The sequence below is a fragment of the Pseudophryne corroboree genome, chromosome 2 (genome assembly GCF_028390025.1).
Source record: "Pseudophryne corroboree isolate aPseCor3 chromosome 2, aPseCor3.hap2, whole genome shotgun sequence".
In the NCBI taxonomy this organism is placed as follows: domain Eukaryota; kingdom Metazoa; phylum Chordata; class Amphibia; order Anura; family Myobatrachidae; genus Pseudophryne; species Pseudophryne corroboree.
In genome coordinates this window covers 434049071-434061884 of record NC_086445.1, presented here as the reverse complement: position 1 = coordinate 434061884, position 12814 = coordinate 434049071, and the positions used below count along the sequence as shown (strand labels likewise).

Below are 12814 nucleotides of genomic sequence, written 5' to 3'. Positions count from 1 at the left end.
TTATTAACACTTATGATTTTCCCTATCACTTTGTGTATATTATTTTAATCACACCACTTACATAGCACTTCTGTGCTTCTTATTAACCCCTATTAATTCTCACCTGTGTGCTGACCTGGGGTGGCCGACCTGTGCCGACATCGTGGGGTCCTGCACCCCGGACCCATACCTAGTATTAGGGACCCCCAGTGACGGAGAAGCCTTGTCGATCGGCCTGGGGGCTTAACCCTATATCTGCAGATATACGCAACTAAGATCTCCGTATTATCTGACTATTATGTAGTAATATTTTTCACTCGGTGTGCATTAGGGAACACAGTTTTTTCCTACACTTATCACTGGTTTATCACTTCCTTATGCCTTCTCCAGGCTTAATACATCTACCCATAGTAACTAAGTAAAAATATGTATAAACGCTAGTACCTGTGAAAAAAAAGGGGAGTTAGTAATAATGTTATACAGCCCTTTTTTTGATTGATTGTTGGAGGAGTCCGTGATGGTGATGCATGGGTTCCTATAAAAGCCGTCCATGAAAGCTGCACAATGCAGGAGGTGGTTCCAGAAACTAAGGGGTACATTTACTAAGCAGTGATAAGAGCGGAGAAGTGAGCCAGTGGAGAAGTTGCCCATGGTAACCAATCAGCACTGAAGTAACATCTATAATTTGCATACTATAAAATGATACAGAGCTGCTGATTGGTTGATGGGGAAATTTCTCCACTGGCTCACTTCTCCGCTTTTATCACTGCTTAGTAAATGTTCCCCTAACTACAGTAGTTATCCCTACTACTGCCTACCTGCCGTGATTCTCTCCGCTCTCCATCTTAGTACGGCTGGTTCCCTTGCAGCATCTTGTCTTCTCGTATGCCCGCTGGCACTAGGCAAATGACGTCACCGCTCCAAAGGTTCTGGTCTCAACACTCACCAAAGCGCCTCAGGCAGTAACGCCCTTTCTCAAGGATGAAAGAGTGTTACTTAAGAAAGGGCGTTACTGCACGAAACGCGTTGCTGAGCGCTGAAAGTTTCAAAAAAGTTTTGGTGAAAACTTTCACAAAAGTTTTGTCTGAATAGCTTCCTGCCAGGAACACCCAGCATATTCCCAATACAATTCTGATACCATGCATCTCAATCGCAACTGCACCTCTGTGTGTGCGCAGCTTGAGACATTTGCACTGTATAAGTTTTAGAGGCTTCATGCGCAGTTGCAAACAAAGTCCAACTCCATTTTCGGGTGACCCTAATGGCTCAAAACGTCAATGTCATTGAGGGCAAGGTGGCGATTACGACATCGATGCTGATCTTTCGATTGTGCAACCCTAGTTACATACTTCAGAAGTAATTGTTTTGCACATAAGATTCTGAAACATTATTTTAGCACCAGCAAGGGCCCCTATTTTTAAGTAATAATTAGCATAAAAATGTCTCTTACTAAAACATGAACCTACAAATCACCCCCAGTACCCATGCCATCTGTCTTCCTATCCACATGCTCCCTGTTTTGTCTCTTTAAAACTCCCATGGGTGTCTGCCACACCCTATGTTCCCTCTTTGTCTCTTACCCATATGCTCCTGCTAAACCTAAGTTCCCTATTTTATTTCCATCAGGAACCTTGTATCACCGACATGCTTCCCCAGCTTCTCAGCCGCAGCTCATAGCTAGCCTCTGCTAATGCTGCTGCTGCTGGCTCTTGCTGAGGGGCTCAGTTTTTAGGTGTTTGCCGCTTTAAAGGGGACGTCCAGGCGTAAACCAGCCCTGTCTTCCCGTCCTCCTCCCCTGGTGACCTCACTGGCTCAGCCTGCAGCTCGGATGAGAAGGGGAGAGGAAGGGAGAGAGAGTTTGGGAGCCCGGCAGCAGGCGCCGGAGTTCGGGGGGCACGCATACACAGCACCGGGCGTTCTGTAACCAGAGGGCACAGCCACACGGGCTCCGGCACCCCCGTCCTCTCTGCAGCTTTGGAAATCGGCCCCGGGCCGCGCGTTGTCGTCCTGCCCTCGGAGCTATGGCCAGCAGCGGTAGCAGTAGTGCTGGCAGCAGCGCCCTAACCGGGCGTCTCCCGGGGCCCCGGGGTGCAAACCCACGTAAGGGCCGCATCTTGGGCATAATCGATGCCATCCAGGACGCAGTGGGACCCCCAAAGCAGGCGGCGGCCGACAGGAGAACAGTGGAGAAGACCTGGAAACTGATGGACAAAGTGGTAAGAGGGTGGCAGGAGATGGGGTGGCATCATGTGGTGTCTACCACATCAGGTCTTCTATTATGTGCTGTTGAGATTGGAGCTATAGGCTGCAGAGTGAAGGTGTGAGGGCTCTCATGGTTTGGCCCATTTGCCCCCTCACCCGGTCCCACTTACTGTACTAGTAACTTTATTAACCAGTGATCTGCCAGAAGTTGGCATATTGATACTTGTACGCATGGGTGCCCATGTGTACCATAGACTCACTTATGAACACTTATTACGGACACTTGTACTGTGTTAGTGTGGGAACGTGTTGTACTAGCAGCTCTGCACTTGGAATGTTTTGTGTGTGTGTGTGTGTGTGTGTGTGTGTGTGTGTGTGTGTGTATGTAAGCACTAGATGGGAGGGAAGCTAAAGGTTAGTAAATCACTGATTCATGTAGGGATAATTAGGGGCTGGGGTAGAAGGGGGTCATGCCATATGGCTCCTCTTTCAGAGTTTGGAAAACATTTATGCAGGGGGTGGGTCATTGTCAGTACTGCAAAAGGCTGGTGATAGACACTTCTCACACTACAGCAGGCACACTTCTAAATGTTTTGTAAGGGACATGCAGTTTGAGATGGAAATTGTTGTTGGTATCCTTGGCATTCAGTTTGTTGTCAGTACTTATGAGAAGGGGAACCTTTCATTCACATCCTTAAAACGCAGTAAAGATCCATTGGTTTGGTTTCCTCTGCACATAAATAGATTTTGTTATTGCCAGATTTGTGATACATGATGTCCTGCCCTGTACATGATGGGGAATTGTGCCAAAGTACAGTGGTTGCATACTTTTAGGCTATGTTTCCACTGGCATTAACATTATGCATTTCATATGGGATTTTCATCAAGCTGAGTTGTATTTCACTTGTGCTGTGCAAAGTTGTTAGATTTTTTTATTTATTTATTTTTTATAGAATCTGATGCACAGCAAACTGGTCAAAACTATTTATCCGTTTCGTAGTGTATATGAAAAGCACACAAACGCTGCATTTTTACTTGAGTTTTAACATGCATTAATTCAATTGTGCAAACTCTACCACGTGTACTTCAAATTACACAGTGCCGGAAATGCTACAACAAATGACGGGTGGTTTACGGTCTGATATTCTCATCAAATCCAAATAATATTTACAGGCAGTACAAAACAAAGTGGAAGTGAGCACTCATTTACCTAAGGTGCTGATCTGAGTTTAGGAACTACTGTACATTGCAATTGAATATAAATTAGCCTTAACATACCTGCAGTTTTCTTAAGGGCCCTACACACATGCCGATTTGTGTTAAAGATATGAACGATCTCGTTCATAAATGAACCAGTGTGGAGGCTCCAGCGATGAACGATGCGCGGCCCCACGCTCGTTCATCGCTGGTCCCCCGTCGGCTGTGCATGCAGGCCAATATAGACGATCTCGTCCATATTTGCCTGCAGTTCTATGGAGCCGCGTGACGGGGGGAGTGAAGAAACTTCACTCCCCCGTCACTGCCCCCCCGCCGCCGGGTCGCATGTCGGCCGTATCCGCCGTCGGGCAGCTCGGCGGCGGATCGGCCAATGTGTAGGGCCTATTAAAGTTCTGTCTTAAAATAATGAGTCAACCTCTTTAGGAAACGCGTCTATTCTCGTAGATTAAAGTGTATGAGCCAATGAGCTACAGACTAGGGGGGTAATTCAGAGTTGATTGCAGCAGCAAATTTGTTAGCTAATAGGCAAAACCATGGGGGTCATTCCGAGTTGTTCGCTCGTTATTTTATTGTCGCAACGGAGCGATTAGTCGCTAATGCGCATGCGCAATGTCCGCAGTGCGACTGCGCCAAGTAAATTTGCTATGCAGTTAGGAATTTTACTCACGGCATTACAAGGTTTTTTCTTCGTTCTGGTGATCGTAATGTGATTGACAGGAAGTGGGTGTTTCTGGGCGGAAACTGGCCGTTTTATGGGAGTGTGTGACAAAACGCTACCGTTTCTGGGAAAAACGCGGGAGTGGCTGGAGAAACGGAGGAGTGTCTGGGCGAACGCTGGGTGTGTTTGTGACGTCAAACCAGGAACGACGAGCACTGAACTGATCGCACTGGCAGAGTAAGTCTCGAGCTACTCAGAAACTGCACAGAGAAGTCTTTTCGCAATATTGCGAATCTTTCGTTCGCAATTTTGATAAGCTAAGATTCACTCCCAGTAGGCGGCGGCTTAGCGTGTGCAAAGCTGCTAAAAGCAGCTTGCGAGCGAACAACTCGGAATGACCCCCCATGTGCACTGCAGGGTGGGGTGGCAGATATAACATGTGCAGAGAGAGTTAGATTTGGGTGGGGTGTGTTCAATCTGAAATCTAAATTGCAGTGTAAAAATAAAGCAGCCAGTATTTACCCTGCACAGAAACAATATAACCCACCCAAATCTATCTCTGCAAATGTTATATCTGCTCCCCCCTGCCCTGCACATGGTTTTGCCCAACTGCTAACAAATTTGCTGCTGCGATCAACTCTGAATTACCCCCTAGAGGTGACTGCTCTTAATGTGATAACTTATCTTACTTTCTTTTGGTACCATTGTTTTTATAAAGGTTCACTAAACACCTGGATATACCACAATATTTTGAATGAATGTTGATCCCCCCCCCCCCCCCCCCCAAATAAATAAATTAAATAAATGTTTCTATGCCAAAACATTTGGACCTGTGTCACGTGTGCCTTCCAAAATAAACATAACTACTTTTGGAGTCGCATGCAGCCACTCTTAAAGTTTTATATAATGCTATTCTGGATTATGGGGTATATGCAATTCCAGGCGAATTGCGGCATTTTTTCACCCGTTTTTAAATTCGACCGTTGAATTCCGGCCGGCGGGTGCCGGAATTCGACATATTCAATAAAAAACGGATTTGACAGTCCCGCTGTCGAAAAAACGGACCAATTGACGGATAAGTGCGTCCTGGATTCGACTTTTCGGACGGCACAAAAATCGTTAAAAGACCCGAAAAAAAATTGCGTGGGGTCCCCCCTCCTAAGCATAACCAGCCTCGGGCTCTTTGAGCCGGTCCTGGTTGTAAAAATACGGGGAAAAAATGGACAGGGGATCCCCCGTATTTTTAGAACCAGCACCGGGCTCTGCGTCCGGTCCTGGTGCAAAAAATACGGGGGACAAAAAGCGTAGGGGTCCCCCGTATTTTTTGAACCAGCACCGGGCTCCACTAGCTGGGGAGATAATGCCACAGCCGGGGGACACTTTTATACCGGTCCCTGCGGCCGTGGCATTAAATACCCAACTAGTCACCCCTGGCCGGGGTACCCTGGAGGAGTGGGGACCCCTTAAATCAAGGGGTCCCCCCCTCCAGCCACCCAAGGGCCAGGGGTGAAGCCCGAGGCTGCCCCCCGCCCCCCCATCCAAGGGCTGCGGATGGGTGGCTAATAGCCATGTGTAAAAATGAAAGAATATTGTTTTTTTGCAGAAGAACTACAAGTCGCAGCAAGCCTCCCCGCAAGCTGGTACTTGGAGAACCACAAGTACCAGCATGCGGGGGGGAAACGGGCCCGCTGGTACCTGTAGTTCTACTGCAAAAAAAATACCCAAATAAAAACAGGACACGCACACCGTGAAAGTACAACTTTATTACACACATGCCGACACACACATACTTACACACATACTTACCTATGTTCACATGCCTACCTCTGTCCACCCCTATATGTTTCACTGCTTAAGGACTTTTATTTGCTTTGAGAACTATTTTAGTTTAGGTTCTTTTATATATTTTGTCATTATATACATATTTATGGACTCTGAAAACTGTACAACAGAAAATTTACACTTTATGTCAAACATACCCAATGTGGGTAAGTATTAATGCAGGAGTCATGGGGCTGTTTAATGTGTCTTATATTTCTTACTGGATGTATGTGTATATATATATATATATATATATATATATATATATATATATATATATATATATATATATATATATATATATATATATATATATATATATATATATATATATATATTACATACACACACATCCAGTAATTGTATATATTATTATTATTTTTTTGGTGGAAAAGAAAAACAAGCGCCTTTGGCATAGTATTTTCGTCAAGGTGGTCAGTCACACACTAGTAATGTAATTGCGTACCAAATTATGGCTTGTCTCAAAGCACATCAAATCCCTGCTCTTTAATCCAGATGTACTCACTACACGCAGTCAGCCAATAACAAGCAAAGGGGCCATAGACCTCGGTCACCAGATGAAGCCTCAGTGTGCATTATTTGGGGAATGCCAAAATACTTAATTTTTGTCCTCAGTATTTTATATCCAGTGGCACCCTGAAGAACTGAGCAGCCACCATAAGACGTGGAGAGTGTTATTAGTGGACTATTAAACCAACCGCTGATGACCTGAGAGCCTGTGGATACCAAAAATTTGGACATAGGAAGGATACCGTATAACGGACTTTATGCTTTGTGAACCCAAAAGACCACACGGTGTGACACAGAGAGATTGGATGAGGATTAGCACACTGATCTATACAATGTTTTTTGTGTGTGTGTGTATCTCTCTCTCTCTCTCTCTCTCTCTCTCTCTCTCTCTCTCTCTCTCTCTCTCTCTCTCTCTCTCTCTCTCTCTCTCTCTCTATTTTGCTGAGAATGCATGTCTGAAAGCCCTGAGGAGTCTTGCAGGTATTACCATTTTGTGCGCTACTGATCGAATAATACCCCTTTCACACCGCACAAATAACCCGGTTTCGCGCCGGCATATTGCCGGGGCGTTGTGAAAGGGGCATAGCCAAAATCGCGGGTCGCCTGACCCTGCAATTCAACCCAGGATTAAAGCAGTGTTATACCCAGGTTGAAGTCTGGCTCAGTGGCTGCGTAAACGGGCTCCCGGGTTGATGCGTCCCGTGACCCATTTACTACTCCACTTCCGCCGCTGTCTCCGCTCCCCCGTTGCTATGGTAACCTGCCCGGCATATTGCCGGGTCAGGGAAGCCTGCAGCAGCTGCCAATGGCGGATCCCACCTGTGAAGGACCCGTTTCCAATTCCCGGGTGGGATCCGGCATTGGCAAAGTGTGAAAGGGGTATAAACATCATGCATGTTCTTAGTTTGTGAGACCGTGTTTAGGAGTGTAATGGGTTCTCCTGAAGCAGGAACTGATTTATACCCCTTTCACATCGCCAAAATAACCTGGGTTATTGCCTGTCGACCCGGGTCGAGGTGCAGTGTGAAAGCGCCACAGTGATTAACCCGGGTCGAGCAACTTGGCATTTCAAACCGGGTTAAACACGGGTAGATGTGTGAAAGCCTCTGACCTGGGATAGTTAACCCGGGTCTCAGAAAAAGTTGCTGATTTGGCTGTGTATGTATCTGCTCTGAGCAGTCACCAGCCCCTCCTTTTATTTCCTTTGAATCCTCATCAATGTGAGTCAGAAAAGTCCATTTTTAATCACATCAGTGTTTAACACGGGTGACCTGGGTTCAGTATGAAAGGCACCAATCCGGGAATAGCCCTGGTCAAAACTGCAATGTGAAAGGGTCTGAGCTTGCTCAGACCTGGTTTCCAAAGCTGAGTCCAACCTGTGTTTGCCATCTGAAAGCGGTATTGGTAGGTCATGTTGCTCCAATTGCAGGTCGACTGGTTAGACTACAAACCATGTTTTCCTTTTGCATTGGCCATCTATTGAACATGTTCTACGATGTATCATTCCCTTCATGTAGTTAAGTTTTAGATGTCCAGTTTTAAATGTACCCAATGAGGTTGGCAACATGGTTTATGTTACCTTTTCAAACCACAACCAATAGTGTCTGAGTCAACAGTGCTAAAACTATAACTTTCTCTGACGTCCTAGTGGATGCTGGGAACTCCGTAAGGACCATGGGGAATAGCGGCTCCGCAGGAGACTAAGCACAACTAAAGAAAGCTTTAGGTCACCTGGTGTGCACTGGCTCCTCCCACTATGACCCTCCTCCAAGCCTCAGTTAGATTTTGTGCCCGGCCGAGGTTGGATGCACACTAGGGGCTCTCCTGAGCTTCTAGAAAGAAAGTATAGAATTAGGTTTTTTATTTTCAGTGAGACCTGCTGGCAACAGGCTCACTGCAGCAAGGGACTAAGGGGAGAAGAAGCGAACCTGCCTGCTTGCAGCCAGCTTGGGCTTCTTAGGCTACTGGACACCATTAGCTCCAGAGGGATCGACCGCAGGCCCAGCCTTGGTGTTCGGTCCCGGAGCCGCGCCGCCGTCCCCCTTACAGAGCCAGAAGCAAGAAGAGGTCCGGAAAATCGGCGGCAGAAGACATCAGTCTTCACCAAGGTAGCGCACAGCACTGCAGCTGTGCGCCATTGCTCCTCATACACACTTCACACTCCGGTCACTGAGGGTGCAGGGCGCTTGGGGGGGGCGCCCTGAGCAGCAATAAAAACACCTTGGCTGGCAAAAATACCACAATATATAGCCCCAGAGGCTATATATGTGGTAAATACCCCTGCCAGAATCCAGAAAAAAGCGGGAGAAAAGTCCGCAAAAAGGGGCGGAGCTATCTCCCTCAGACACACTGGCGCCATTTTCTCTTCACAGTGCAGCTGGAAGAAAGCTCCCCAGGCTCTCCCCTGTAGTTTTCAGGCTCAAAGGGTTAAAAAGAGAGGGGGGGGCACTAAATTTAGGCGCAATATTATATATACAAGCAGCTATTGGGGAAATTTCACTCAGTTATAGTGTTAATCCCCACATTATATAGCGCTCTGGTGTGTGCTGGCATACTCTCTCTCTCTGTCTCCCCAAAGGGCTTTGTGGGGTCCTGTCCTCAGTCAGAGCATTCCCTGTGTGTGTGCGGTGTGTCGGTACGGCTGTGTCGACATGTTTAATGAGGCTTATATGGTGACGGAGCAGATGCCGATAAATGTGATGTCGCCCCCTGTGGGGCCGACACCAGAGTGGATGGTTAGGTGAAAGGTATTAACCGACAGTGTCAACTCCTTACATAAAAGGGTGGATGACGTAACAGCTGTGGGACAGCCGGCTTCTCAGTCCGCGCCTGCCCAGGCGTCTCAAAGGCCATCAGGGGCTCAAAAACGCCCGCTCACTCAGATGGCAGACACAGATGTCGACACGGAGTCTGACTCCAGTGTCGACAAGGTTGAGACATATACACAATCCACTAGGAACATCCGTGACTTGATCCCGGCAATAAAAAATGTGTTACACATTTCTGACATTAACCCTCTAAAAATGGGTTTTTATGTTGGGGAGAAAAAGCAGGCAGTGTTTTGTTCCCCCATCAGATGAATGAATGAAGTGTGTGAAAAGCGTCGGTTCCCCCCCGATAAGAAACTGGTAATTTCTAAAAAGTTACTGATGGCGTACCCTTTCCCGCCAGAGGATAAGTTACGCTGGGAGATATCCCCTAGGGTGGATAAGGCGCTCACACGGTTGTCAAAAGGCACTGCCGTTTTAGAAACGGTCACTTTGAAGGTACCTGTTGATAAAAAGCAGGAGGCTATCCTGAAGTCTGTATTTACACACTCAGGTACTAGACTGAGACCTGCAGATCGTGCTGCTGCAGCGTGGTCGGTGACCCTGTCAAACATGAGAACATGCTAAAGACGTCGTCTTATATATGAGGGATGCACAGAGAGATATTTTGCCGGCTGGCATCCAAAATGAATGTAATGTCCATTCTGTCAGGAGGGTATTAGAGACCTGTCACTGGACAGGTGATGCTGACTTTAAAAGGCGCATAGAGATTCTGCCTTATAAGGGTGAGAAATTATTTGGGGATGGTCTCTGGGACCTCGTATCCACAGCAACAGCTGGGAAGAAATATTTTTACCTCAGGTTTCCTCACAGACTAAGAAAGCACTGTATTATCAGGTACAGTCCTTTCGGCTTCAGAAAAGCAAGCGGGTCAAAGGCGCTTCCTTTCTGTACAGAGACATGGGAAGAGGGAAAAAGCTGCACCAGTCAGCCTGTTCCCAGAATCAAAATTCTTCTCTCGCTTCCTCTGAGTCCACAGCATGACGCGGGGGCTCCACAGTTGTAGCCAGGTACGGTGGGGGGCCGTCTCAAAAATTTCAGCGATCAGTGGGCTCGCTCACAGGTGGATCCCTGTTTCATTCATGTAGTATTTCAGGGGTACAAGCTGGAATTCGAGATGTCTCCCCCCCGCCGTTTCCTCAAATATGCCTTGCCGACAACTCCCTCAGGCAGGGAGGCTGCGCTAGAGGCAATTAATAAGCTGTATTCCCAGCAGGTAATACTCAAGGTGCCCCTACTTCAACAAGGACGGGGTTACTATTCCACACGGTTTGGGGTACCGAAACCGCATGGTTCGGTGTGACCCATTTTATATTTAAAATCCTTGAACACATACATAAAAAAATTCAAGTTCAAGATGGAATCGCTCAGGGCGGTTATTGCAAGCCTGGACGAGGGGGATTACATGGGATCCCGGGACATCAAGGATGCTTACCTGCATGTCCCCATTTACCATCCTCGCCAGGAGTACCTCAGATTTGTGGTGCAGGATTACCATTACCAAGTCCAGACACTGCCGTTTGGACTGTACATGGCACCGAGGGCGTTTACCAAGGTAATGGCCGAAATGATGATACTCCTTCGAAAAAAGGGAGTTTTAATTATCCCGTACTTGGACAATCTCCTTATAAGGGCAAGGTCCAAGGAGCAGTTGCTAGTCGGGGTAGCACTATTTTGGAAAGTGCTACAACAGCACGGTTGGATTCTAAACAGTCCAAAGTCACAGCTGGTTCCTACGACACGTCTACTGTTCCTGGGGATGGTTCTGGACACAGAACAGAAATAAGTGTTTCTCCCGGAGGAGAAAGCCAAGGAGCTGTCATCTCTAGTCCGAGACCTCCTGAAGCCAAAACAGGTATCGGTGCATCATTGCACGCGAGTCCTGGGAAAAATGGTAGCTTCCTACGAAGCAATCCCATTCGGCAGGTTCCATGCAAGAACTTTTCAGTGGGACCTGTTGGACAAGTGGTCCGGATCACATCTTCAGATGCATCGGCTGATAACCCTGTCTTCAAGAACCAGGGTATCTCTAATGTGGTGGCTGCAGAGTGCCCATCTTCAAGAGGGCCGCAGGTTCGGCATACAGGACTAGGTCCTAGTGACCATGGATGCCAGCCTTTGAGGCTGGGGGGCAGTCACACAGGGAAGAAACTTCCAGGGACTTTGGTCAAGTCAGGTGACTTCCCTACACATAAATATTCTGGAACTGAGGGCCATTTACAATGCCCTGAGTCAGGCAAGGCCTCTGCTTCAAAACCAGCCGGTACTGATCCAATCAGACAACATCACGGCAGTCGCCCATGTAAACCAACGGGGCGGCACAAGAAGCAGGATGGCGATGGCAGAAGCCACAAGGATTCTCCGATGGGCGGAAAATCATGTGTTAGCACTGTCAGCAGTGTTCATTCCCGGAGTGGACGACTGGGAAGCAGATCTTCACAGCAGACACGACCTCCACCCGGGAGAGTGGGGATTTCATCCAGAAGTCTTCCAAAGGTTTGTACACCATTGGGAAAGGCCACAGGTGGACATGATGGCGTCCCGCCTCAACAAAAAGCTATAAAAGATATTGCGCCAGGTCAAGGGACCCTCAGGCGATAGATGTGGACGCTCTGGTAACACCGTGGGTGTACCAGTCGGTTTATGTGTTCCCCCCCTCTGCCTCTCATACAAAAGATACTGAGAATAATAGGAAGGCGAGGAGTAAGAACGATACTCGTGGTTCCGGATTGGCCAAGAAGAGCTTGGTACCCAGAACTTCAAGAAATTAAATCAGAGGACCCATGGCCTCTGCCGCTCAGACAGGACCTGCGGCAGCAGGGGCCCTGTCTGTTCCAAGACTTACCGCGGCTACGTTTTGACGGCATGGCGGTTGAACGCCGGATCCTAAAGGAAAAGGGCATTCCGGAGGAAGTCATTCCTACGCTGATTCAAGCCAGGAAAGATGTAACTGCAAAACATTATCACCGCATATGGCGGAAATATGTTGCTTGGTGTGAGGCCAAAAAAGGCCCCAACAGAGGAATTTCAACTAGGTCGATTTCTGCATTTCCTACAAGCAGGAGTGTCTATGGGCCTAAAATTAGGCTCCATTAAGATACAGATCTCGGCTCTGTCGATTTTCTTCCAGAAAGAACTAGCTTTAGTACCTGAAGTTCAGACATTGTAAAAGGAGTGCTGCATATTCAGCCCCCGGTTGTGCCTCCAGTGGCACCTTGGGTTCTCAACGTGGTGTTGAGTTTCTTAAAATCACATTGGTGTGAGCCACTAAAAACCGTGGATCTAAAATATCTCACGCGGAAAGTGGTCATGTTATTGGCCTTGGCTTCGGCCAGGCGTGTATCAGAATTGGCGGCTTTGTCATATAAAAGTCCTTATCTGATTTTCCATATGGATAGGGCAGAATTGAGGACTCGTCCCCAGTTTCTCCCTAAGGTGGTATCAGCTTTTCACTTGAACCAACCTATTGTAGTGCCTACGGCTACTAGGGACTTGGAGGATTCCAAGTTACTGGACGTAGTCAGGGCCTTGAAAAATTATGTTTCCAGGACGGCTAGAGTCAGGAGAACTGACTCGC

At 47.5% G+C, this 12814-nt stretch overlaps 1 protein-coding gene across 8 annotated transcripts in view; it reads left to right on the top strand.

The window, feature by feature from the left end:
* Positions 1-1632: 1632 nt before the first annotated feature.
* Positions 1633-12814, top strand: part of CBLB (Cbl proto-oncogene B) — a 394231-nt gene continuing 383049 nt past the window's right edge. For 3 of the 8 annotated variants that reach the window (XM_063953613.1, XM_063953612.1, XM_063953611.1), the window contains exon 1: positions 1633-2195. In XM_063953613.1, the coding sequence (XP_063809683.1) occupies positions 2001-2195 (195 nt within the window). In that variant the 5' untranslated portion in view covers positions 1633-2000. The remainder of the gene's footprint in view (positions 2196-12814) is intronic. The other 5 variants (XM_063953616.1, XM_063953618.1, XM_063953610.1 and 2 more) reach the window with 2 other exon arrangements.